Source organism: Maylandia zebra, linkage group LG14 (genome assembly GCF_041146795.1).
Source record: "Maylandia zebra isolate NMK-2024a linkage group LG14, Mzebra_GT3a, whole genome shotgun sequence".
In the NCBI taxonomy this organism is placed as follows: domain Eukaryota; kingdom Metazoa; phylum Chordata; class Actinopteri; order Cichliformes; family Cichlidae; genus Maylandia; species Maylandia zebra.
The window spans coordinates 20,578,856-20,604,348 of NC_135180.1; the positions used below are offsets into that span (position 1 = coordinate 20,578,856).

The 25,493-nt window shown below is 41.8% G+C and overlaps 1 protein-coding gene across 1 annotated transcript; it reads left to right on the plus strand.

Moving 5' to 3' along the window:
* Positions 1 to 99: 99 nt before the first annotated feature.
* tlcd2 (TLC domain containing 2) lies at positions 100 to 24,901 on the plus strand. The gene is made up of 4 exons (XM_004543794.6): positions 100 to 797; positions 1,100 to 1,182; positions 5,727 to 5,809; positions 22,135 to 24,901. Exons 1-4 carry the CDS (start codon positions 619 to 621, stop codon positions 22,513 to 22,515), a joined length of 726 nt encoding a protein of 241 aa, XP_004543851.1. The 5' UTR covers positions 100 to 618; the 3' UTR covers positions 22,516 to 24,901.
* The last annotated feature ends 592 nt before the right edge of the window (positions 24,902 to 25,493 follow it).

Genomic DNA, 25,493 nt, shown 5'->3' on the forward strand with positions numbered 1-25,493 from the left:
AGGCTTTTCGGACAGCACGTGAACTCAACACAACACGTGAAAACGCGCTTGGCCGCGCCCCTTCATAGTAGGGCGGGGAGAAGCTGCTGTTTGGTGTGTTGATGTCAAAAAGTTACACAAGCACGGATGAGGTTTTACAACAGGGTGGTTTCACAACTGGAAACAGGGCATCACTCCGATAGCTTCCATTCACACCTACCGGTTCTTCCTGTGATCGCGGACCTGTTCTTTACGGGATTATTATAGGCAGAGGGAGAAGAAAGAAAAAAGAGAGAAATCACTCCACGTTCAGTGCATGTCAGCGGGAAATCATTCACCAGACGCGTCCACGCCTTCTCTCTGTGGACAATAAGCGCCAAGCCGTGCGTTTCACGACCCTAACGGAGCGCCTGGTGACCTGAGCTGATCGGGGGCTCTCCAGTGTGTTAACGTGACTGTCTGGGTCGTCGCAAACAAGTAAGCCCGCTGTCGTGTGTTTGTCTGGGCCACGGTCGCCAGCAGCACAGCCACAACCACCACCGTCGCGTCTATATATATCAGTGCTCACTTTGTGGAGACTAAGGGGGGAGGCACTTGTGGCTTTTGAAGTCTTCACCTCGTGGACCAAACCTTTTCGCGATGGAGTTGGGGTCAGTGATTTTGACGATCGGGGGTTCTGTGGGATTTTTCAAGTTCGTGAACAGCGGGGTCGGAAAACTCCCAGCACCCGAGTCTGCCTGCAGGAACGTTTGGAAATGGAGAAACATCTCCACGTCGTGTGTGCACAGTATGATCACCGCGACGTGGGCAGTGCTTTGGTAAGACGTTAAGAAGTTTTTAATTCAGTGTAGATCTGCTTGGAGGAAAGGAAAATGTTGGGATTTGGTTTTGGTTTGGTTGTGCGCATAGATGGATGCGCAGGGATGGGTCCATAATGTGGTTTTAAACACGGCTGTATTTGATTTTATTTTTAATGCTGTTTGACTTCTTTAGTCACTGTTTACATAGCTTATGGTTTATTCTGCTTATCCCTATGACCCCATGTGTTAAAAGAAGCGCACTTACTGACCCAGGCATTTGGAAAAGCTTTATCTGAACCGCTGTCAATCCGTTTTTCCAGCTTTTTCCTGCACCCGCAGATGGCCGAGGATCTCATAGAGACTCATTCCGTGTTTTCTCACGTCTTGGTGTCTTTCTCAATCGGTGAGTAGTCTCCTACTTAGTTATCTCGTAGTTGTGACGCTATGTGTACGGTTTTACTGAGTGCAACCATCCTGAGGGGAAGTGTGAAATCTAATTCCTGGATGGCGCCAAAGTAGCTCCAGACTAAAGGGCTTACGTCGTTTATGTAAAACCTTTTATTTTAACGGGCAAATCCGAGCCATAGCTTGGCAGTTATCTATATTAGATTAACCAATTGGGCCCCTTTTTAACTGAATTTCATCTCAACAAATGAAAAAAAAAGTGATTTAACAGAGCTTAGCTTACTGTTTTTTATTTCTTTTAAATAAAACTAATCATGATTTGATATTTTAGTTACATTTTCATTTTTTATTATTTAGATATTTGTTTTCTTGATTTTTATCTATTTAATTCAGTTCTTTTATGTACTTTATATGCATTTTTTTTATTTTATTTCATTGATCCCTTAGTGCAGCAGATGTGGGTAGGAGTGTCAGAATGTGCATGTTCAACCTCTGGAGACATCAGTTTGAACCACTTGAATTTTAAAAATTTCCAGTTTGGCCATATCTCCATCTTAGGAAACAGCTGTTGTTTTGCTACAGAATTAAACCACTACTGATTTTTTTTTATGCTTGTGGTTATGAGTAAGTCAAACTTCTTCAGAGCTTCAAACAAAATAACTGTAATGCCACACATATGTTACATGTTGCCCCAGAGGTCCAGTAACAGGTGCAGCTGCTGCACGAGCTGTGCAGGTTTACCTTTTTACCCCCTTTTTTTTATATAGCACTATCACCCATAGGTTCAGACATGTAACCTTCATCCATGGCTGATTTATTACTTTTACCCTCTGCACACGTGTCTCTCACTGGCACACCCAGTCACCGTTTTTCTTAACAGACTGAGAAGCAGATAACCATTTACCGCCACTCCAGCAGCCACTTCAGAATCACCAGATAACCCGACAAGCAGGTCTTTGGGACAGCTTCAAACCTACACTGGCTGATGAGCCACTGTGCGGCCCTGCTGTTTGTTACGCTGGTTAATTCACCTGAGTCATCTAACAGATTTGTTAGATCGTGAGCCACCTTTTTTTTTAAAAAACAAAAAACAAAAAAAACACGAATTTTGAGGGTCATAGGTGAGAACTGGGTAACCGGTGAGGAGGGTAAAGAGTCCATGCTGGAAATGTGACTGAAACAAATAGTATTGTTTGTATTGCTACAGTTCTGTTAGCAAATGATTAAAAAGGTTTAAAGTCAACTTTTACATGGTGGAACGTGCATGGTTTGACTCAAAGATTGCTCAAAAAGGGCAAGTCCACTTTACTTTATCTGAAAAAAATATATTCGTAAATATATTCAACAGCAATTATTGAGTTTATAAAAAATTTACTTTTTATTTTTATTTTTCTCACTTTTATCCCCCATGTGAGGGATTCCTCTGTAATGTTTGTTTACCTGCTGCACATATACTTTCAACTTTATTTAGGTTAATTTGTAAACTTGAGATATTTCTCAGTTTTTGAGATAAAGTTTATATTATCAGATAATCTGAATCACACCGGACCAAATCAGAATGGTGTGGACATTAAAATGAGCATTTTTACACCCTAGAGCCTTGAAATAGTGAATAAGCTAAACCACAGGTTTAACCTGCTTTCTTTTTTACCGTTAAATTAATCAATATCATCGTAGCAGCTACCAGGATGTGTTTAAACCTAAAACTGCGTTTGACTGAATCAATTAAGCTCGGCTGAAGTTCACATACTGTGTATCAAGTAGGCTACGTTGAATTTTACCATCAGCTCTCTAAACCAGATTAGAAACTTGCAAAAATTCGATTTTCCCTGATTTCATTAAGATCTTTCAAACCAAGGTGCTCTTGCTACCCCGATTTCTTAAAATAGCAACTTTGCTCTGTTTTTACTTTTTCCTCATTAATGCTTTGAGTATTCTGCAGCAGCCTTTGGCACGTGAGCTCTCTTAACTCTGCACATTTATTGGATCTGTGCCGGGCCAGCGAGGGCTAACAGAGGATTCCCGGGATATTTGACATTCCTTCAGGAAACGCTGCTTTGGAGGGGACGAAAACGAGGAGCAGTGTTGGGATCTGAAGATCAATGAGGGCCATTATCATCGGTCCCAAGCACTGGGTGTAACCCCTGTTACAGTCATGTGACTTGACCAAGACGGCAACTGTGCAAAGAAAGTCACTTGATGTGTGCAAGCTGTCCACATCAGATACCACAGAAAGGCAGAAATGTGGAGTGATTCTGGGCCCTCAGCAGGTTTTCAGAGACTTTAGGGCAGCAGATTTGTGCGCTGTTCCTCGCTGTGTTACCACGCTGCAGACCTCACAGTAACATGACATCAGTGGTTCCCCACTTTTGTCCAGTACATAAAGCTGTCTCTGAGATAAAAAAATTTAACACAATATCCTGCTTTCTCATTATACAGTGATAAGCATAATAAGATTCATGCCATATATATTTTATTTTACTTTTTAAGTACTGTTGTGCATCTCCTTCCAACTGCCTGTCAAACCTAGTTTAAATTGGGAGATTTTTTGTGTATACTTTTACTTAAAAAATGCTGTTATTCCCTGTTGTTTGAAAGTTTGTGAGCACATGTGCGTAAGTACAGTATAAAAGATGGCCGTAGCTTCTATGACTTCACCCATTCATGAAGTTCTGTTAGCCATGTTGGTGTTTTGAAACCATGACTAATAAGGGGCGGGTCTTACTGACTGTAAGTGCTGCATCCTCCCTGGCTAACCACTTGCGAGTTATTAGCCAATGAGCCTGGATGATACTCTGCTCAGACACTTAAAATGAGCACAAGTTATAAAATGGACTTGATGTTTTATTCGGTCTGACCTGAGCCCATAAACTGCTCAGGAAAATGTTTATAGAGGTCAGGATATTGTGGAGTTTTCCCATAAACCTCTGTATGATCCCAAATCTGTATGCAGCTCTCTCGTTAGGAGTTAAGAGGATGTAGGTTTAAGGCTTCACCCATCTATGAAGGTGTTTTTCTGCCACTGGAAAAAAAAAAAAAACATTTTCCCAAAACAGAGCGAAGTTGTAACTTTGAGTTAATAACTCCAAATGTCGGGTTAATTTCTCAGAAGTCAGTAAGTTGGCATTTTGAGAGAATGACCAAAAATTTGAGTTTCAGATGGAGAAATTGTTGCGTCAATCTTTTATACTTGCCGTTCAAGTACTCCGGCTCATTCCTGTGCCTATAACAACTTCAAGTGTTCAATGTTGGTGGGTTTCCTTACAGGACAGCTCTGGTCCTTCTGCAACATTTGTACTGATTTACAGTGGCTTGCAAAAGTATTCAGCCCCCTTGAACTTTCCCACATTTTGTCACAGTACAGTCACAAACATGAATCAATTTTATTGGAATTCCACGTGAAAGACCAATACAAAGTGGTGTACACGTGAGAAGCGGAACGGAAATCAGACATGATTCCAAACATTTTTTTTTACAAACAAATAACTGAAAAGTGGGGTGTGCGTAAATATTCAGCCCCCTGAGTCAATCCTTTGTAGAACCACCTTTTGCTGCAATTACAGCTGCCAGTCTTTTAGGGTATGTCTCTACCAGCTTTGCCCATTCTTCTTTGCAAAACAGCTCCAGCTCAGTCAGATTAGATCGACAGCGTTTGTGAACAGCAGTTTTCAGATTCGTACTTATGAAAGTCTTTCAACAAAGTCACTGAAGTCACGTATCGGCCCTAAAATCACACCGTTTGACTGCCCCTGCTTAAGTAAGCAATTCCCCTCCTCTAATGTAAGCATGACAATCAAGCTCATTTGGAAGAATCCAGTAGAAACTCATCTTCTCTGCCTCTCTGAGCTTTGGTGATTGTTCTGTGTCAGCTTTACACTGGAGATGTGCCCATCATTTAAAAAAAACACACACACACCCTCCTTTTTTGTTTTTGTTCTTCTTTTTTTTTTGTCACTCCTCTTTTTCACACCTGTGTGTCAGACAATACTGAATGAATCATTATGAAAACACAGCAAGTCATGTGTTCCGGTTGGCATGTCATGACTTTGACTGAAAATAACCTTTGAAGCTGAAAAAGCTGGTGTCTAAAAGACTACACTGGTGATCAGATAATAGCAACGCGTAAATTAAAAGCTTGATGTCAGTCTGCATGGATTATTTAATCTGTGGTGGGCTCTAATTTGTTTATGGCGAGTGGAACCCAAGCTTGACAGAAGGGTCCTGGTGTCAAATTTCCAACATAATGGAGTTAAATCCAGCCTCGATGAATGCCCCTCGCACCCCATCCGTCCCCATCCTCAAGCCTTCATTATGTTTTCAGCATTTTAAAAAGCCATCACCATGGATACGGCTAATAGCAGCCAGGGGCGCATAGCAGTGGAGGATATGAATAGGCTCTCTCTAAGAGGCATCTTGGTTGCCTTCGCTGCCGTCACGGAAGCAGACACGCTTGGATGAGCTCGAGTCTGATGTCGTCAGAGGAATCTGGTGCGTTTGGCTTGATTGATCGAGTGATTAACGAAATGCTCTCTGTGTCCACAGGTTACTTCATCTATGACTTCTTTGACATGTTGAGGAGCCAGAAGCTGAGCCAGTCCTGGGAGCTGCTCTTTCATCACATCGTGGTACGTGTTCAAAAATAAAAGACAAATGATGTCATACAGTGGGGCAAAAAAGTATTTAGTCAGCCACCGATTGTGCAAGTTCCCCCACCTAAAATGATGACAGAGGTCAGTAATTTGCACCAGAGGTACACTTCAACTGTGAGAGACAGAATGTGAAAAAAAAAAAATCCATGAATCCACATGGTAGGATTTGTAAAGGATTTATTCGTAAATCAGGGTGGAAAATAAGTATTTGGTCAATAACAAAAATACAACTCAATACTTTGTAACCTTTGTTGGCAATAACAGAGGTCAAACGTTTACTATAGGTCTTTACCAGGTTTGCACACACAGTAGCTGGTATTTTGACCCATTCCTCCATGCAGATCTTCTCGAGAGCAGTGATGTTTTGGGGCTGTCGCCGAGCAACACGGACTTTCAACTCCCGCCACAGATTTTCTATGGGGTTGAGGTCTGGAGACTGGCTAGGCCACTCCAGGACTTTCAAATGCTTCTTACGGAGCCACTCCTTTGTTGCCCGGGCGGTGTGTTTTGGATCATTGTCATGTTGGAAGACCCAGCCTCGTTTCATCTTCAAAGTTCTCACTGATGGAAGGAGGTTTTGGCTCAAAATCTCACGATACATGGCCCCATTCATTCTGTCCTTAACACGGATCAGCCGTCCTGTCCCCTTGGCAGAAAAACAGCCCCATAGCATGATGTTTCCACCCCCATGCTTCACAGTAGGTATGGTGTTCTTGGGATGCAACTCAGTATTCTTCTTCCTCCAAACACGACGAGTTGAGTTTATACCAAAAAGTTCTACTTTGGTTTCATCTGACCACATGACATTCTCCCAATCCTCTGCTGTATCATCCATGTGCTCTCTGGCAAACTTCAGACGGGCCTGGACATGCACTGGCTTCAGCAGCGGAACACGTCTGGCACTGCGGGATTTGATTCCCTGCCGTTGTAGTGTGTTACTGATGGTGACCTTTGTTACTTTGGTCCCAGCTCCCTGCAGGTCATTCACCAGGTCCCCCCGTGTGGTTCTGGGATCTTTGCTCACCGTTCTCATGATCATTTTGACCCCACGGGATGAGATCTTGCGTGGAGCCCCAGATCGAGGGAGATTATCAGTGATCTTGTATGTCTTCCATTTTCTGATGATTGCTCCCACAGTTGATTTTTTCACACCAAGCTGCTTGCCTATTGTAGATTCACTCTTCCCAGTCTGGTGCAGGTCTACAATACTTTTCCTGGTGTCCTTCGAAAGCTCTTTGGTCTTGGCCATGGCGGAGTTTGGAGTCTGACTGTTTGAGGCTGTGGACAGGTGTCTTTTATACAGATGATGAGTTCAAACAGGTGCCATTCATACAGGTAACGAGTGGGGGACAGAAAAGCTTCTTACAGAAGACGTTACAGGTCTGTGAGAGCCAGAGATTTTCCTTGTTTGAGGTGACCAAATACTTATTTTCCACCCTAATTTACGAATAAATTCTTTACAAATCCTACCATGTGAATTCATGGATTTCTTTTCACATTCTGTCTCTCACAGTTGAAGTGTACCTCTGGTGCAAATTACTGACCTCTGTCATCATTTTAAGTGGGGGAACTTGCACAATCGGTGGCTGACTAAATACTTTTTTGCCCCACTGTATCTTGGCTAAAGCTGTTTCACATTATAAGAGAGGCCTCTTCCAGAGTGATCTCAGCTCAGAGTACTGGTGCACCTGCGAGAAAGACAAAATACCGGTCTTTCTTGTCAAGTAACATAGAGCGAGGACTAAAGGGATGATCATACCAGTGCGACAGCCTCCCTCCACTTCACTTCAACCTGCTTTTTTGTGAACTTTGAAGTCCTCCTGACTTCCCCCCTCACACTCACTGTTCAACCACTCATTTGTTTCTATCACATTCCTGTGAAAGCGGGGCATCTTAGTGGCATGTTGACCCCTAGCATGCTGGCATATTTTCCTGAGGGGAAGTGGAGGTCAGAGGATCTGACCCTTCCTCCGGCTTTGCTCTAAAGAGGGAAAGGAGCACTGATTATTTTCTCTCCACGCTTCTGACTGCATGACCTACATCCAGGACCATGCAGGTGTTGTGTATTGCTTTCTGTTGCCAAGCTCTTTCTCTTGTTAGTGTAAGTGTATTACTGGCAAGAGCTTTGTTGAAATTTTTATCAGGTGCAGGTTGCTGCCAGGGCTGGAGCAGATTTGTACTGTGCAGCAGTCACAATTTAAGCCTCTGTTTGGGTGTTAATAAACTGTGTGGAAGTATTTTTCTGCAGACTTTAAAAAGCAGGTCACCGGAAATTATCACGCTGATCTTCCAGTTGCATATTTGTAGATGTAAAGTATGTGTTAAAAAAACAACTCTTTGTATTTCGGAAATGCTATAAATAAATGCTATCGCTAGAAAGATACAGGAATGTTTTTGGCTCATCCGTTATGTTTTTTTTTTTTTTTTTAATGCAAATGATTCCAAGATAGTATATGGAAATTCCTTATACACGTCATTTCTCTGATATCTGACATGCATCATCGATCTGGTATTGTCTCCACTCTTCTGTGAGGATTTGGGTTTTTTGTTTTTCCTTTAACCAATCGCCAAAGAGCAATGAATCCGCCTGAATCAAGTGTTGTTTTAGGACAACGCCCGACATGCATCCAGGCCAGCATGCTGGTTTTGGTGGGTTTTTGAGAGTGAAGCTGAGCAAAGGAAAAACAGTCTCCGGTGTGAGGCGACACTGAGAGCACATGAAGATAAATATGGTCCCCTTTGTTAGTGCGCTTCCTTTGTTCTGCCACACAGCTTGACAGCCATGTTAAGGCCCCGTTTCAACCAATCCCATCACTTGATACTGTAGCTGACGGCTGGTCAGTAGTGTTCGCGTTGTTATTGTATTTTCCACCTCACGTTTCAGTCGAACTTTTCTTCTCCATCTTCGGTAGTTAATCCAATCCCTCATTTTAAATTTAAGAAAACTTCTTTAGTTGTGAATTATTAGTTATTTTACATGATGCCACAACAAAAGCCTGCTCAGAGGAGTTGATGGATTCAAAAGTTTTCCCTGAAATGGCACCAGAATGTCCGATCAATTACAGAAAGTGTGCATAAGCAAAAAATACAACAAATATTTGAGATTTTCTTTGTGGGTTGCTGGAAGGACACTGTCATTATCAAAGTGGTCACTGAGCACTTGACCCGGCAGGAGCAATTCTGTTTGTACTCAGTGGCTAGAGTGCAATTGTGTGTGTGTGTGTGTGTGTGTGTGTTTCCTAAAATTTCAAAAGCTCTAGATTAACATGCAAAAAAAAGACTTTATTAATCTCTTTTTCTTCTAACTTGCCAATGTCAAACCATGTGTGTTCTTTGAATTATTAGTAATGATGCAAACACTTGCACTTGGAGAAATACTTGCATCTAGCAAATTTGCAGTTAATTAAACTTTGGAAGGTTTACAAGAAACCACTGGTCAATCTCAGTCTGCACAGCATTAAAAAAGAAAAGTTCCCAGCAACACCATCTTTATGGCTGTGCTCATATCCAATAGTTTTGCTGGAACAGGATTTGGGGCAAAATAATACATTATTTGGTGTTTAGGTATCAGAAACTGTTCACTAAATGTGTTTGTGGACATAGTTTTAAGAGAACTTCACTGCATACAACTAAGATAACAAACATTGGAAATATTGGAATGGAGGGCTGCTATTGATTGATTTTTCTGGGGATTCTCAGTGTGCGTCTTTGTCTGGCTTTATAGGTGCCGGGTAACACTAAAAGTATTATTTTCCAGCATTATTTTGCTAATAAAACTTTGGCAAAATTGGTTTTTAGTTCTTATTCAACTCAGACATCACTGTCCTTACCACCTCACCAACCTGCAGTTCAAAGCTGCTGTTTCCGAAGGGCAGCCAATCGGAAGAAGGCTGTCATATAGAGAGGGCAGGTGTAAGGTAAAGATGGATTATTATGCAAAGATACTCTTGTGGAGTAAAACAGTGTCAAGATGGAGCTAGAAATGAGCTTTGCTAGAAATTCTCAAATGTTTTGGATTATTTGTGAGAAACGGCTCCAGCATCACTTGTCTGTAGGTGACAAAGGACTAACTGGGAGGAGATATTTGTTTTCCCTTTTTTCCTGAAAGTCTCGTCTTTTCCTCTTTCACTTCCTGGAGGTTTAGTGAATGGGTGCTTTGGCCAGGCCAGCTGGCTTCGGATTGTCATTAGAGCGTGGGAGGCCATTCACACAGCTCTCTGTGCTTCTCAGCAAACTAAATCTCTTTACACCCTTCGTTTCCCGATTGTACCATTCATCCTTTTCTGTGACGTCCTCCGCTTCATTTCAGCGTTAAGCAATCCTCCCTCAACTCTTTCGCTATATTGACATCATCTTGACTCATTTCTTTTCTACTTTTGTTGCTCTTTTCCTTGTTTCTTTCAAATGCATATGGTATACAGAAGGTTACTGTGTCAGGTGTTCACATACCAGTCACCTGAAGTCCAAGGAGTTTTCCCAGTGTGCTAAGACCTGAACCCAGTAAGACCAGCTGGCCATGCAGTCCTAGAACAGAAGGCTGCTCTCTAGTTAATCTTCAACTCATATGGGCAGCCAGCTGATTCATATTCCCCCTGCATTTCATCTCCCCATTGCTGCAGACCTAGTGTACAATCTGGCTTTGCCTGAGCAGTGACACATGCAAACTAAAATGTGCATATGCCATGCTGCATGTAGAGCAATTGTGTGACTGGAAGACACACCCTCCCATATTGTCCACAAGTTATTGGAAAATATGGGAGGGTGTGTCTTTAGAGAAAAGTTTTGAACATGTGTTTAAAAAAGTTTATCCTTATATGTTGACTGCTGATTAATGTAGGCCATAAAATAAAATGCTCAAAACAAACCCTCTGACTAAATATTGTTGACTTTACAGGTGGAAACGCGTGTAAAAATACATTTTGAATGTCAGTTGTGGTCACACCTGTTGCTAGGTCTTGTAAATGTGAAGTGCACACTAACTTCAGTGCAGTTTTGCTGATCTGTTCTCGCGGTCCAGGAGAAATAATAAGTCAAACTCTCCATGGAAAGTTTTTTTTCCCCCTCCTCCTTATTGACTGCTATGCAGAATACAGCTTCTTATTTCGGTCTCAGAAAAATGTGGGCCCTGCCACACTCACTCGGGCCTGATGAGATCCTGTCTGCCGTAAACTCAAGCTTCCTTTGCAAAACAGGAAGGCCTGATCACTCTGACAGGAGTCGGGTGGCTTCTTCTAAAGGTCAAAGATATGTACCTACAATGGTATATTTAATGTGTGATAAAAATATTGTGCAGAGCTTTCTAGAGTAGGGCATAGTTAAATAATGTCAATTTTTTTCCCTTTGTTTGAGCTAAACTGTACCAAAGTGATCGCCTAAAGAAAACACCCACCCCTACGATGAGTATGTTTCAGCCATATTTATTCATGACTCTCGGAAACTGTGAGCACATAATTAAAAAGCAGAAGGACGCCAGCCAGACGCAGTAGGACAGACTTTTTTTTTTTTCCATGAAGCCTGAAAGCATGTGAGTAACAGTATATATTGAATGTTCTCGTTTGAGGTTTTAATGATGATACACAGTAGAAGCACAGATAAACTCACAGCTCCTTCACAGGGGATTTTATGTTTTGCAGCATGTTTTCTTTCATAAATGTCTGTCATCCCTCTCTCATTAGGCAAAATTGAGTTATCTTCAGTGAGCCGTACCATAGCAGACACTTCTCTGAAGCAGATCAGGGCTTCACAGGTTAACTGACTGCTTCCTGACTGCTGTAGCCCTTTAAAAACCCAAATCTAAGTATAGTATTGCTGATGATGATTCTACTATTTTTCCTCCTCATCATGTATGCTCTCATTAGTCCCATGTAATACTTCGAATGCTCAAGTTGGTGTTTTAAACACAAATGCAGAATTATAGGATTGTTAATGAGGAAGCCATTAACTTCTCAGCTGCTCTGTTATTTCCAATATTGCAATAAAAAGCCCAGATCACACATACAGTGAAATATGGAGCTATTAATCATCTGTCACATTACTTCTAAAACGGGTTCACCAATAATTTATTACAACAACTCAGTAATTTGGGGGGAAACAATTAGATTAAGACATAACTATGTAATAGCTTTTACCATTTAATTACAAGGTAAAACCAAGTAATAACCCTGCTGGGTAATGTTAAACTAACTAGGGGTAATAATGTAGATTCTAATGTAACAATACCTATGAGGTAAAACCAGTTGGCAATAGTAGTATTGTAATATAATGACTCGCAAACAAAAGAGGTACTTTCTGAGCACTATTTGGAACTAAATATTTTTAGTATAATGATGTAATGATGACGATGTGTAATGCTGAAATTAAGTCAACCTTATATCCTAAAAATTGTCCTTTGTTTATTGGCTTTAACATATTTTATGTTGTTGTCATTAGTACTAGGGCACATGTCTGCCATAGTTTAGTACCTGGAAACATTTGTATTAGCTTTTGTGTAATAACCAGAAAATATATTAAACTGTTAGTTTCTTACATTCAGTTTAATCTGTTATGATAACCCTATACATTACTTGGCTAAAAACATTGTTAATACTAGGCTGTTTCTTACTTTTAGCTTATATGTAAAAGTAAGATATATGTAATTAAATAGTTTTACATGGTTACCTAGTTCTAAATTATTGCAACACTATTATTGTGTTATTATAGTGCTGTAAACAAAGTGCAGTTGGGTTCTTTTGCTTTAAAGCACACCGTTCCAATAGATTTCATGAGTAAAACTGACTCAGTAAACTCCTAAATATAGGTCAGAGAGCTGCATCAGCCTTATCTTTGGTTAAAATGACTAATGTCCTGATTATGTTGAAGTAAATAAACCAAAGAATTGGACAAATCTACACCTAGATAGTTGCTCTTGTTCTTCTAGATGTTGACAAATCCTGGATAAAACTTCTGCTGTGTCCATTTCATTTCTATCGGTGTTCCACAAAAATCCTTTTAGCCAGGTTTTCAAATTCAGTCTGGGATATTCTCAGTCCTTCTTGCTTCATGTTGTGCAAACATCAGATATTAATGGACCTTGTGTCAGTTTACCAGGAATGAAAACAGATATTTGTGGGAGGAGAGCTCAGCTGTCTCAAATACCCAGTGGGGAATGCCACATTTAGAGGCTTGAACATATTTTATTTGGCTGTTACTGGTGTCGGGACGCATGTTTACTGGAATGCCTTGCCTGCCGCATATCCTCTGCATCATTCGACACTGAAACCTGATTAACCTGCACATTTGTAGCTTTATCAGCTACTCCTTCCAGTATTCGTTCTAAGGAACCCTGACTCCACCGCAGAACTTAAATATTTCCTGATTGCACATGCAGAAATTTGTTGAGCCTTTACCTCCTCTGCCACTGGAAGTTTAACATCAGCTGTTTTTTAAGCGCATATGACGTGTTTTTGTTTTTGTCTTTGCTAGTAGTCGTATTTCAGCCTGAGAAATACAAAGACAACACGCTGAGAGTAAAGTAGGCCAATGAGATGGCAGAGACTGGAATGTGGGCATATATTTATTTTGGCCATGAAATATGGTTTATCCATGTGTATGTTGCTCAACTTTTTTTTTTCTTTGGTGGGGGAACCCCGCAAATCCCCAGATTGTGTGTATATCCAGACAGGAGGGCAGACATCTGGTCTCCACATGAACCTCAGGCTCCCATGAGCAACATGGAGCAGAAAACCTCTAACTTCCTGAGTGGGCTTCTGCAAATGTGCGCTCGTTCTCCACACATTTCTGTTCTGGAGCCATACATCATATATCACACACTCTGCCTTGTTCTCCACCCCTCCATCCTTGTGTGACTGCCAAACATCTCCCCCGTCCCCACTCGTCCACCTACTCTCCGCAGCTTGTACCACCCACTCACATGGCTACATACCAATGAGATTCTCCACACTGGTAGTATAATATCTGGTTTTTGTTGAGGTTTTTTCTTTTTTCTCCACCCTCATGGTATGTCTGAAGAACTTCCTTGTCCGTTGTTTTTGAGACAGGCACAGTTTATACTCATGATGCAACAAATACAAAGTAGGAAAATAAAACAACAATTTCAGTGACCGCAGCTTCTTGTCTTGGATGACAGAGATGCTTTGGACTTTGTATTTGTTTGTTTATACAGAGCTTTTTGCCTGCTGTAGAGGCATTTGACTTTGTTTGTTATGCCTGTTGCAGTAGCATCTTATCCCACCGGGTCTCACACGTTTTACCGGTCCAGCACCAGATAGTGGCTAGTTTTTATCTGTTTATCTTGTTTACTGCTCATTTCCTGTTTCATATGTTTTGCTTAGGGCTTACTAGAGTAACTTTGCATAATTCACAGTTCGGGATAAGAATGCCTTCATGCACGCCATATTGGTGATATTCCCACAGCTTTGCACCATTTATACCAGTGGGAGAGCTGACGAAAACCTCCACATCAGCGCTGGTGTAGGTGGAGAGACATTTTTCTAATGCTTTTTCAAACTGCTGCAACATCCCCTGTGTATAATCTGTGACTCTCTGAGCTCCTACACTGACATGTCACTAAAATGGAGGTAATGTCCTTGTTCCCCAACATCCGACGGAGACCTTGTTAAGTGACAGAGTGTAAAGGCTGGTACGGCTCCATGCCTCGATCATACCTTACGTGCTTGCAAGTCTGCTGGGGTCCGGGTCACATAGTTTGTACACTGTCTTGCAGACAACGTCACAGATTGCTGGAAGCACATCGGCCAAATAGTCATTCCTGTTATATTTCTTTGAAGTCTACACCTAGGGTGCATAGGGTGCCTGCATAGTTGGTGCTTACTAATGTAAAGTGACAACAAAAAACACTGGCAAATTTGCTCATGCTTCTCTTACAAGAATTAGTTACCGATTCATCTGTAGTGCCTGAGAAGTTGGGGGAAAAATATTATCATTGATTCTTGGATTTTAAAATGTTTTTAAGACAAAACCATAGCGAGCACAGCAGCCAGAACAATGTGAAGCCCATCACGGTGCATCAGTCTTAAGTGTCAGTGAGGCTTTTCTGTTACAGTGGCTTCCGCCTACAGCAGGAAAGAGCACACATGCCATGCTTCCCAAAGAGGCTGGCTTTGAAAAAGCGAAATGGCGCTTGTTCTTGTTGGCATAACAACCAGGAATGCTGTTTGTAGAGGCATTCATCTATCAGTGGGTTTACAAAGGAAGGAGGAGATGTCAGTAAGCTGCAGGTCACGTCAGAAAAAGCGAGGTGGGGCACATAACAACTGTGTGTTTGTTCTACACTAGTGCCACACCTCATAGCCTCAAACGAAAGCTTAAAAAATGAATAATAATTAAAAAAAAAAAAAAAAGATAGTTACTGTGGGAACACCAGAGGTTCTTGCGTGTGATTGGGTGTGGGTGGGTGTGAAAGCATGTGAGAGCACAGCGGAGGAACAACCTTATGTTTAACCTTTGTAGTAAATGCAGTTAACCATTTCATTTCCATGTCGTTAGTCTCACCTGTCCTACTGTAGTCATCGGGATTTCACCAGTGCACGCGCTAACTATAGTTCTAACTTGACAAATTGTGGGTTTCTTGAGTGGCAGAAATGTCTTTCCAACCTCAGAGCTAATTTTGGCCTCAACCTCTCATTAAGAAAGGCAACAATCATTTATCATTAAGGTGAACACAGTGATGGTCTGTATCTGATATTCCAAACTAACATGCTAGTTAAGATTTTAAAGCATTTTACCAACTAAAATCTTATGATCTTACTTTGCAAGCAGTGAACAGGACAAGAACATGAATATAACACAATGCAACACAGTAGTGACGCACATAAAAAAGATTGCAGGATGGTGACAAACAGCTGAGGTGGGACACATTTGAGCATTTTCACTGTTGTTTTGAAACGCAGATGGACGCTCGTAAGGTAGCACACCCGTCACGATAAACTGAAGGTGCACTGACCCTAAAGCACGCTCCTCTTCATCGTCTTTTTACCCCACAGCCAAGAAAGACAGCTGGAGTATTGCTGTAACCCACCGGTTGGCTGTCCAGTGGGCGGCGTGAACACAAGAACTCAAGAACGAGGCAACTTAAAACTATAGGCGCATCCCCTAAAAATCTTATACGAGTACGAATCCTTTGTGAGACATTGTCCCAGCTTTTCTATCATGTGTGTTATTAAGATTACAGCGTTACAGGATAAAGGTGTCAGTGGGTCAGTTCTGGAAGCTATGTTTATCTTTGCATCCAAAAAGGTTTATATTCTCTTTATTAACAAAACGGTCTGTTGAGCCTACGCTGTCTTTAATGGAGGATTATGGATACAGCCGTGTTGTGGTACTTTAAGGATTCTTCTGTCTTATTTTACGGTTAAAGATGACCAAAACATGCACAACTGCAAATCCTATCATCAGCGCTCTTCTCAAATCCTTGGCCACTGCGGACAGAAGTTAGGTCATTGATGAGGCTTGCAGTCCACTGGAAATAACCACTACCTGTCTCTGCACAGCCAGTGCCTGAAAACCTCGAGTGACCAAAGCTGTTTTCACACAGGAACGTCAGAGATGTCGGGATAATCCAAACGTTGTCCAAAGATGAGGTCGCTTGCTTTAGCCCAGCTGTCGCTCCTGGAAATGTGTGTGATTTACTGATTTTTAGGCAAGGGTGCCACCTGGGTAATGTGTGCAGGAGTTACCTATTACAGGATTACCTCTTATTATCTTTGCATACTATCCAAAGAACAGTAGACTTTGTGCTATGAAGCAAAGGGAAAATAAGTAGTAGTCAAAAAGGCTGGGACGCCATAGAGCTGCTGTGCACGTGTGAAAATAGCTCAAGCTTCACCAAAACTGACCAATCACTGAGCCCTGCTCCATAGCCTGTATTTGAAATGAGACATACCCGGCTACAAATGAAAGCCATACACACAATTTAAACTGATCACGGAGATGCACGAACAAATATTTGTGCAGTTACTCACCAGATGTTGTGCTGCTGTCAGCTGAGCAGAGTTAACACAGGTCTCATGATAACAGTTATGGGCCCCATGCCTCATTCTTGTAGACAGGCCTGCGTGAACCTTCAAACTTTGGATTGTGCACATGATTGTTAGCATGCTATGGTCCCATCTCCCCATCGCTCCACTGCTGTTGTACCTACTAACAACTTTCCAGCATCCTATGCATTGAGCTTCTTTGTAGTTTCCTCTCCATCAGCTAAGCATTTCCTGCCCTCTTCTTTAGACACACTCGGCCTATCCATTAACAGATTTTTTTTATGAGCTGTGACTATCTTATGTGCTTATATATTATATGTGTAGAGCAGTAAATAATCAATAATAGAACATGCACCTACATCCGTTTATCAGGATTATTATTATATGGCACACTGTGTTGCACAGCTGTACTGTGCTGTACTCAGACGGGTTTGTTTGATTGATGAAGCACCTCCTCAGTCTCCCATGTCTGTGATATATCTCCCACACATGTGCACACACGTAAACTGCAAACACAGCGTTGCACCTCCCTTGTTAATAACCTCCCTGCCTTCTTTAGTTATTATTCAGCGTTCAGTTTGTGCAAACGGCACGTCACCGAAACCTGAAATTCTTCTCCGACTGAGTCAGAGTACGAAGTACTGAAAGAACTGGTTTGTCACGGGAATCTTTTCACTAACTTTCGTCCCTTTTTTTTTTCTTTTTTTTTTTAACAGGTGTTACCTCTCTTTGCAACAATGTTTGATTGAAGATTTCTGAAAAAGGAAGAAATAACTTCCTCTTTCATCAGGTTTATCCGCTCTGGTACTTCTAGTCAGTTCAGCCTGCACGGACCGATTTTCAGCACAAATATAAGTCTTTGCACATCTATCACGTGAACTTTGCCCCACTTTTGGGTTGGTCCCTTTCCTTTAAAGCTTGGGAAAACTTGGGATTAGTGACAACCTCTGTCATCTTCACTATCTCAGCGCCCAGTGTTTTCCCCCTGAAATAGGGCAGAGGTGATGGTCCCTCACCTGTCTGTCTAATTGAGCCCACAGGGAAAAGAATGCAGCAACAAACACTCGTGCTGCTTTGTTTTCATACAGGTGTGTGTAATATAGGTTCATTACTAACTTATTATAGACATGTTGTATGAGACTATTTTTCAATCAAGTTAAAAAATTTCAAGGTTATGTTTGAGCTTGGTGATTTTAGTGAAGTGGCTCCCCACGGTAAATTTAAAGCCTTTTTAGATTTTCTTTTCTTTTCTTTTATATGTTGCAATCATCTCCTGCAGATGAAGCATTAACATGTTTTTCCAAAGAATTAAACTTAAAGTTCATTCTTGACATAAAAAACTCAATCATGCCACAAAATCTTCCTCAGATAAGCTTCCTTTAACTTTTTAACCACTCCCATATATAAAACAAGCTTTTCAACCAGTATATTTTCATGTTAATGTGTTTAAAAAAAAATCTTACTCTAACAGCTAAATGTGGTATGATGGGGTTTTGTTTTTTAAATTCCATTTTGCTGTGGGTTGTGCAGTTACCTGATGGGGGTCATATGTGGGTGTTCCTGTGCTCCTCTGTGTGAAAGATGTGCTTCAGTGTGGCAAATCCAGTTAATCCTGAATTAATTCCATCACGACAGACGCAGAGACCGGTGGTGTAGGGGGGAGTGGGATTACTGGGAGTCCCTCTATAAGTGCAGAGTGCTGACCACAGAACTGATAATCGGGGTTGGCCACCATTGCTTAGAAATGACAAACAGATGGGAGACACCAGGATCAGCTTTGGCTACTTTCTGGTATCTGGTGGCTGCTCGGCCACAAGGGGAGCTGGAGGAATCCAATCCATAAGAATGATTTTCTTAGAGCTGTTTATTGCAAAACAGCAATGTTAAAACTCCTGAAAGTGGAGCGTTTGCACACCTGCGTCACATGCACTGTGCTCACACTCCATTATATCATTGGAATAAATAAATTCAGATCTTTTTTTTTTTTTTTAGCAGGACTTTTGTGCACATCCCTTTTTTCTTACATTCTTTTTCTTTTCTTTTTTTAACGACCCATTACCGTTAACCGTTTAACGACACTCTCAGCAGCCTTGAAAAGTATTACCGAAGATGTTTTCTGGCCCTGCGTGGCATTCTCCTATCAGCGTTCACATAAAGATTAGGTTAACGGCTGAAAGGACATGAACAAACACCAATAAAAGAGCGAACTGCCAAAGTGGACACACGTGATTTTTCTCTTTAAGTAACCATGGAGAGGGGCGGGTGGTGTTGTTGTAGTAAATGTAGTTGTTTTTTTTCCTTTATGACACAATGAACAAAGACTAAATCCATCTGTGTCACCTTATCACCGGATTGTATAAGGACCCGTGTTCTGACGTGGTTTATTCACCCACATCAGATTAGACTTCAGATGAGCTTGTATAAAGACCACTGCTAGATTTTGTAACTGTAGTCTGGCTGCTTATGGGGGTGTGTGGATATGTGGGTGATTACACAGGTTAAGCAGACTGCTCTTCTTCTTGAGTGCTTGGGAGATGACAGAGAAGGGCACTAAGGGTTATTGATGCGCTTAGCAACAGGGATAGAGCTTGGATGTGTTTTTCAGTCAAAAAAGACCCTCCACTGTGCTGTCCTTACTGTAGTAAATTAACCTGAAGGCAGTGAGTGCCCTCATCAAAGCACCAGAGGAGTTGATTCAGAGCTCTCAGTTTGATGTGGTAGCTATTCATGGAAACTCTGTTTTGTGAAGGAAGCAACAACGGCTTTCACTCACATTCAGTTGTTTGGAGGCCAAACAGGTTTTTGTAGCAGCCTTTAAAGTCGGGCATGGGGATTGACTTGCTTTTGTAACCAACCTCGTGTGGCCTCCAGAGAAGCTGCAGTTTTTGAGTTGACAATTGTCACTTAGATTTGAATTCACTGTGAGATTGTGGGTTTGCTAACTGGAGCGTGTGTGTGATGATTCGCAGGTGTCCGGTCCTCTGTTGGTACCCGTGAGAGTGTTTTCTGGTGCATGTTGTGTGTCTAAATGATAACAGTCTGGACTTTTCATTCATCCTTTTGGTTTTCAGTGGTGGAAACGGAGCGCACTGTCCTTAAGTGTAACACAGGGTTTTTGTTCTTACTAAGTTACTAATTACTAAGTTGCTTAATCCATTCATATGTTGTTGGCAACCTGTGACAAAATGTCATGACATGACACGTCACCTTGTTATTTTGAGGGGTTTGGAGTCAGCACCTGTGCTGCCACAGAGGAATGTCAGAGAAGGGTGACCGGGCCACTGCTGGGTGTGTGATCTCACCTGTGTGTGAATGTTTGGTGCTGTATGCCTTTCAAATTATGAGGCATAGGTTGGTTGCCAAATGCAGTTCCTAGTTATTACTGTCATTATGAGCTAAAGGCAGGTAAATGGTGTGATTTGTGCTCTGAGTGTGTGTTTTGTTGTGAGTGAGGTGGAATTCAAAAATAGTCTTTTACAGTTAAAATGAAATTTAGTGAGGTAACTCCTCTGTGCTGCGGTCACAGTGTGCACTTGCTTTTAGGAGTTTAGGAGGAAATGAAACACATCCAGCAAAGAAGAAGACGTCGAACTTTACCTCTTGGCACTAATGGATCCGCTATATTGTAACATGTGCAACTCTGGGGATGGTGTGACCCTCACATGGCTTGTTGCCTAATCTACAGGAACGCGTCACATGACATTTTGCTACATTACAGTCATCACATGAAACACAACATGTTTCTCCAACAGAGCCAGCCCTGTTTGAAAGGGTCATTTTGTCACTTCACACATCACAGCACCCCGTGACCTGTAGCAGCTGTTTTCTGCTTTTCCTTAAGTCCACCTTTATTTCCAGCTTCCACTCCTAATGCATAAACAAGCCAGTTTAAGCGGTGCAGTGACTGAGTGTGAATGAAGCCTGATGAATGTGCGCGGCTCCTGTGGAGAGTTGGCCGAACGGAGTATAGACGCTCTCCTGTCATCCAGATTTTATACCTGAGACTGCTGGGAAAATGTTGCACAGCAGCTTTTTGTTTTCTTTCTTTCACAACATCCCATAATTTTTGCAGTATGACTCCTCCAGGGTTTGAGTTGTTTGAATGATGATGCTGCCACCTTGTGGCGCGTCCGTGTCAGTTACATCACAGACTTTCATAAGCACTGTGTGGGAGTGGCGGAGCTTCACGTGGTCGTTAAGTAAAATCCTGACATAAGTGGCGGTGCGTTTTCAGGGCAGAAGTTCAGATGTTCACACATCCGCCTCCTCCTGATAGGCTGAGAAGATAAGAGAAAGCGACTGCTTCAAATCTCACTGCCATGTTTTTAGATTAAGTTACAGTGCTATGATTTTTTTTTTCTTTTATCATATCAGTTATCAAACTCCATTAAGCACATAGTGTCTGGTTAAACATTATCTTGTAAACTTATTCAATGATGACGAGCGTAAAAGCTTTTAAGATATGTATATGCTCTCTACACTCACTGGCACTTCCATACATGCAAATAAAAGATTAAAGGAAAGCTAACCTATAAAAATGTGTTTTCAGGAGTCATTTAAAACAAATAACAGAGTCATCAGGAAGGCTGTTCCAAAATAAGGGTGCCACAACCTCAAAAGCACGATGGCCTCTGGTTTTAATATCAACATGTGGGAGAGTCAGGAGACCCTGGTTAAAGGATCTCCTGCAAAAATGGGTGTGATGTGTGAACACTGGCTAGTTTTTGAAGTGCACCAACAAAAAAAATATTCTCCACAGCATTACACCAGCATAAAAAGTGTATATCTGGTTACTGTTGCCTTCCGATCAGCTCAGGACAGCCTGTCATTCTCCTCTGACCTGTGGGATCGACACCACACACAGAGAACTGCACTGCGTATTTGCTCTTTTTCAGCCCGGGAGATGGTCATGTGGGAAACTCCCAGCAGATCAGCAGTTTCTGAAGCAGTCAGACCAGACCGTCTCACACCAGCAACCATGCCACATTCAAACTCACAGAGACCCATTTTCGTGCTCATTCTGAGTCTCGCGTTGAACCTCACTTGATTGTGTCTAAATGCATTAAGTTGCTACCGCGTGATTTGCTGATTAGATGTTTGCATTAAAGAGCAGATGAGTATCTAATGAATCTGCTGGTGAGTGCATCACAATGAAAAAGTGATGCACTCACAGACGAGAAGAGAGTAATATTTATAATCCTAGTGGTAGTTATGGTAGAACTAGTAGTAGTGGATAATACTGTTTTTGTTTTTTCACCTGCTGTAATGTTCCTCTGTGCCGTTTTCTCTCCTTGTCTTCTTCTGTAGGTGATCACCTGCTTCGGCCTCGCTGTGGTGTCGTGCCGCTACGTGGGCTTCGCCGTGGTTGCCTTGCTGGTGGAGATAAACTCAGTGTTCCTCCACATCAGGCAGATCCTGCGCATGGCCAACATGGCCGCGAGCACGCTGTACCGCGTCAACAGCATGATCAACCTGGGCACGTACGTGGTGTTCCGTATCAACACGCTGGCCTGGATGACCCGGTGGCTGGTGCTCAACAGGGACAAGGTGCCCCTCCTGGCCTACACGCTGGGCAGCGTGGGCATGGCCATCATGACGGCCATGAACATCGTCCTCTTCTGCCGCCTGCTCAGGAGCGACTTCTTAAAGAGCAGCACCCGGGAGGCCAAGAAAGAAAAGGAGATGTAGAGAGGAGGGGGAGGAAGGTGAAGGATTCAGAGGGGCACACGTTACTGTACATTAACACGCCGTGGCTGAGGTTCTGTACTGTCTGTACTGCAAGCGTTTAAATACTCATAGCTGTAAAGACAGAGAGATCTGCACCTCCCTTACATTACAGGTACAAGTACTCCAAGTGTAATCAAACAGCTTCACCTCAGACCCATCTACCAATCAGCTGCAGTTTTTCTCCCATATTTCAGTGCTTCATATAAACAAATCGAGGCCTTGTGAGACACCAAACGCCTTATTGTCACACGGCGTTTCAGCTCAATCGATCCTAAAATGTAGCTCGCGATGAGTGACAATGCACTGAGCCCCTCAAACGTCCATGTATGCAGCCAGCGGAAACAGAAACATAAATATAAAATATCTCTCTTTACTTTGGAACAATAATCTCTTATTCATATATAGACATATATCTCTATACATAGGATATATACACGTTATGCTGCTGTGAGTTTTATTTCTTCGGTGGGGGTGACGTCAGAGGTGAATGCCTTTCCCACCAAATCTCCTCAGCTAAAAACCGCCTGCTACCTCAGGGCTCACACCAGTTCTTTGCCTCTTTCCAACACTCGCAATGCTGCCGGTGATTGGCAGCAAAAAAAAAAAGGAACAAAAGTAATGTCTGCTTGTTGAATAAAGAAAATCAAGCAAATGCAAATCTTTGCTTAACGAAAGAATAATGACAACTGGGAGGCAACAACGTGTGTCTGTTTTGTCCTTTTACATTTAACCCTGATGCTTAACACAGCTCGTGCCCTTCAGTTCGGCCCACGCGGCGGGATCTTCGCGTCGGTAAACCTCAGAGGAACGAGGCGAAATCTCCACTGATGGCATCACTGTCCATGAGCGGGCAGCTGCGCTTTAAACTTGAACCCTGTGAAGTGAAAGGAAAACCTAAATGATGTCGATTAGTTGAGTAAACTCAATAATTAGAATAGCAATTAATATTTCAACAGTGCGCCGTGGCATGTGCGTCTGCAGTAGGAGCTTTCAGACAGGCAGGAAGTATCAGCACATCCCTACACCTCACCTCAGTGACCTCAGCTCAGCCAAGACCACCAGAGATGCTTTTACTTTGAAGGGCTTTTGTAGATCTTTGTCATCCTGCATTTAGTTTTAAAGTCGCAGATGAGCGCGACAGAAAGCAGAGAAAACCCCGAGGTGGGCGGGAACAAACTGGTCTGAGAGCTGTGAATACAGCAGACCGTTATTTACACAGCCTCACACGGCCTCTCCTTCCAGCTCAGCTCACAGCATTATAGCTCTTCTATGGCATGGAAATATAATTGATGTGATTTAGTTTTTTGCTTTTGATATTTTTGATGTTTTGCCTTTGTGTATAATCAGTGTTTGATTTGTTGTATATCTTTGTAATTTATTTGTGCTATAAAAGACGAGTTTAAGGTGACACAGTGTTCACCGAGTTTTCCTGTCGCTGACATGATTGTGTTAAGACATGTTGTTAGAGGGTGGGAGGGCATTTTTTTAGCAATTTTTTTTTTTCCTCCTTTCTTCACGTGCAGTTTCCTCACAGTGTGCATGCTTGAATAGGTTTATGTTCAAGCCGTGAAAAGCAGGCCTTCCAGCCCCAGTAACAATCACAGCGCACAGCAAAAAACAAAAACACTATTTGGGAGAAGACAAAAGTTTGAGTTATTGTTTTTGTTTTTAATTAATTTTCTTTTGAATGTTAAATTTGCTTTTTTAGGGCAGCTTTGTTGTTGGTAATTGAAGTTCTTTCTAACAAACAAGCTTTTACTCGTGAACCTGTTATGAATACGACTGTAATGTTATTGAAATTGTGCTTGTATGACATCATTTGTTCATCATGTTGCTGTGTGCTTTAATGAATTGTGACACGCCTTAGCAGCCAAGTCATATTAATGACCTGATGATTTTATTTTATTTTTAAAGCATTCGTAGTAGCTCTGATCACCTGTATGGCTTTGATTTCCAAATGCGACTGTCCCCAGATCTTATGAGGTCAAAAATATTAAATATTGAGATTCAATATTTGTGACTTGTCGGCATAACGAGAAAATATTTAGGCCAAGAGGCATTCTAAAGTCCACCAACTTTATCAAAACCCACAAATTATAATTACTCCATCAGTGTGCCCTTGTTTATTCATTCATGAAGTTCACTTTTTTCTTTCTTTCTGAAAGCAAAAATTATCCTGTCATCAGACTGTCGCATATAAATATAACGGTGTAAATATAACAGTTTTATTTTTTCAAGTTTTGTCAAAATTGTTTTGTAATTAAAATTGTGATATGTATGTTTATCTAACAACGCTATTTGTTTTAATGTGTCGATTAAAATAAGTGAATAAAATCAAAGGAATGAGCGTTCTGTTTTAGTTTCTCTGCAGATTTTTGGATTAGCATCGGGGTTATAAAAGAAGAAGCCAGTTCGAGGTCCAGATCTGGGGCGTCCGACTCACTATTAGTCATGGGTGACGTGACCCAGACTCAGGTGGACCCAACCAATCAAAGGTATTGTTCGTATTAAAGAAACAAAAGGTCCGCGGAGGTGACACAAATGCTTTTGGGGTCAGGAAGGACGTCCTGTCAAATAAAACATGTGACACTCATCACTGTGGTGACCTCTTAAAACTATCTTCTTTTATTTTGAAAAACCAGAACTATTTTAACAGGGATTATTTTGTCCAAACTCCATCTTCTGCTATTATAAGTGCATTAAAATGTACAGATCACAGTGAATCTACGAAAAGCACTAAAGGTTAGATATGTTAACAAGTTTTAGAAAGAAATGCAAACAGCGTTTACTTCTTTATAGCCCAAACTAACTTTACACAGACCTACATTCATGTTGTATGTTCTTCACTTAGTCCTACAGGGGACTGGAGACCTGACCCGGTGTGCTGCTGGGATAGGCTCCAGCTGTGCAACCACTACCCAGAACTCGAGAAGAGTAAA

Bases quoted from the DNA above. Each gene is read 5' to 3' on its own strand.
- tlcd2 (XM_004543794.6), top strand. From the start codon at position 619: ATGGAGTTGGGGTCAGTGATTTTGACGATCGGGGGTTCTGTGGGATTT. The intron at 798-1,099 runs GTAAGACGTTAA...CCGTTTTTCCAG, and splicing joins GCGACGTGGGCAGTGCTTTG to CTTTTTCCTGCACCCGCAGA. The intron at 5,810-22,134 runs GTACGTGTTCAA...CTTCTTCTGTAG, and splicing joins TGCTCTTTCATCACATCGTG to GTGATCACCTGCTTCGGCCT.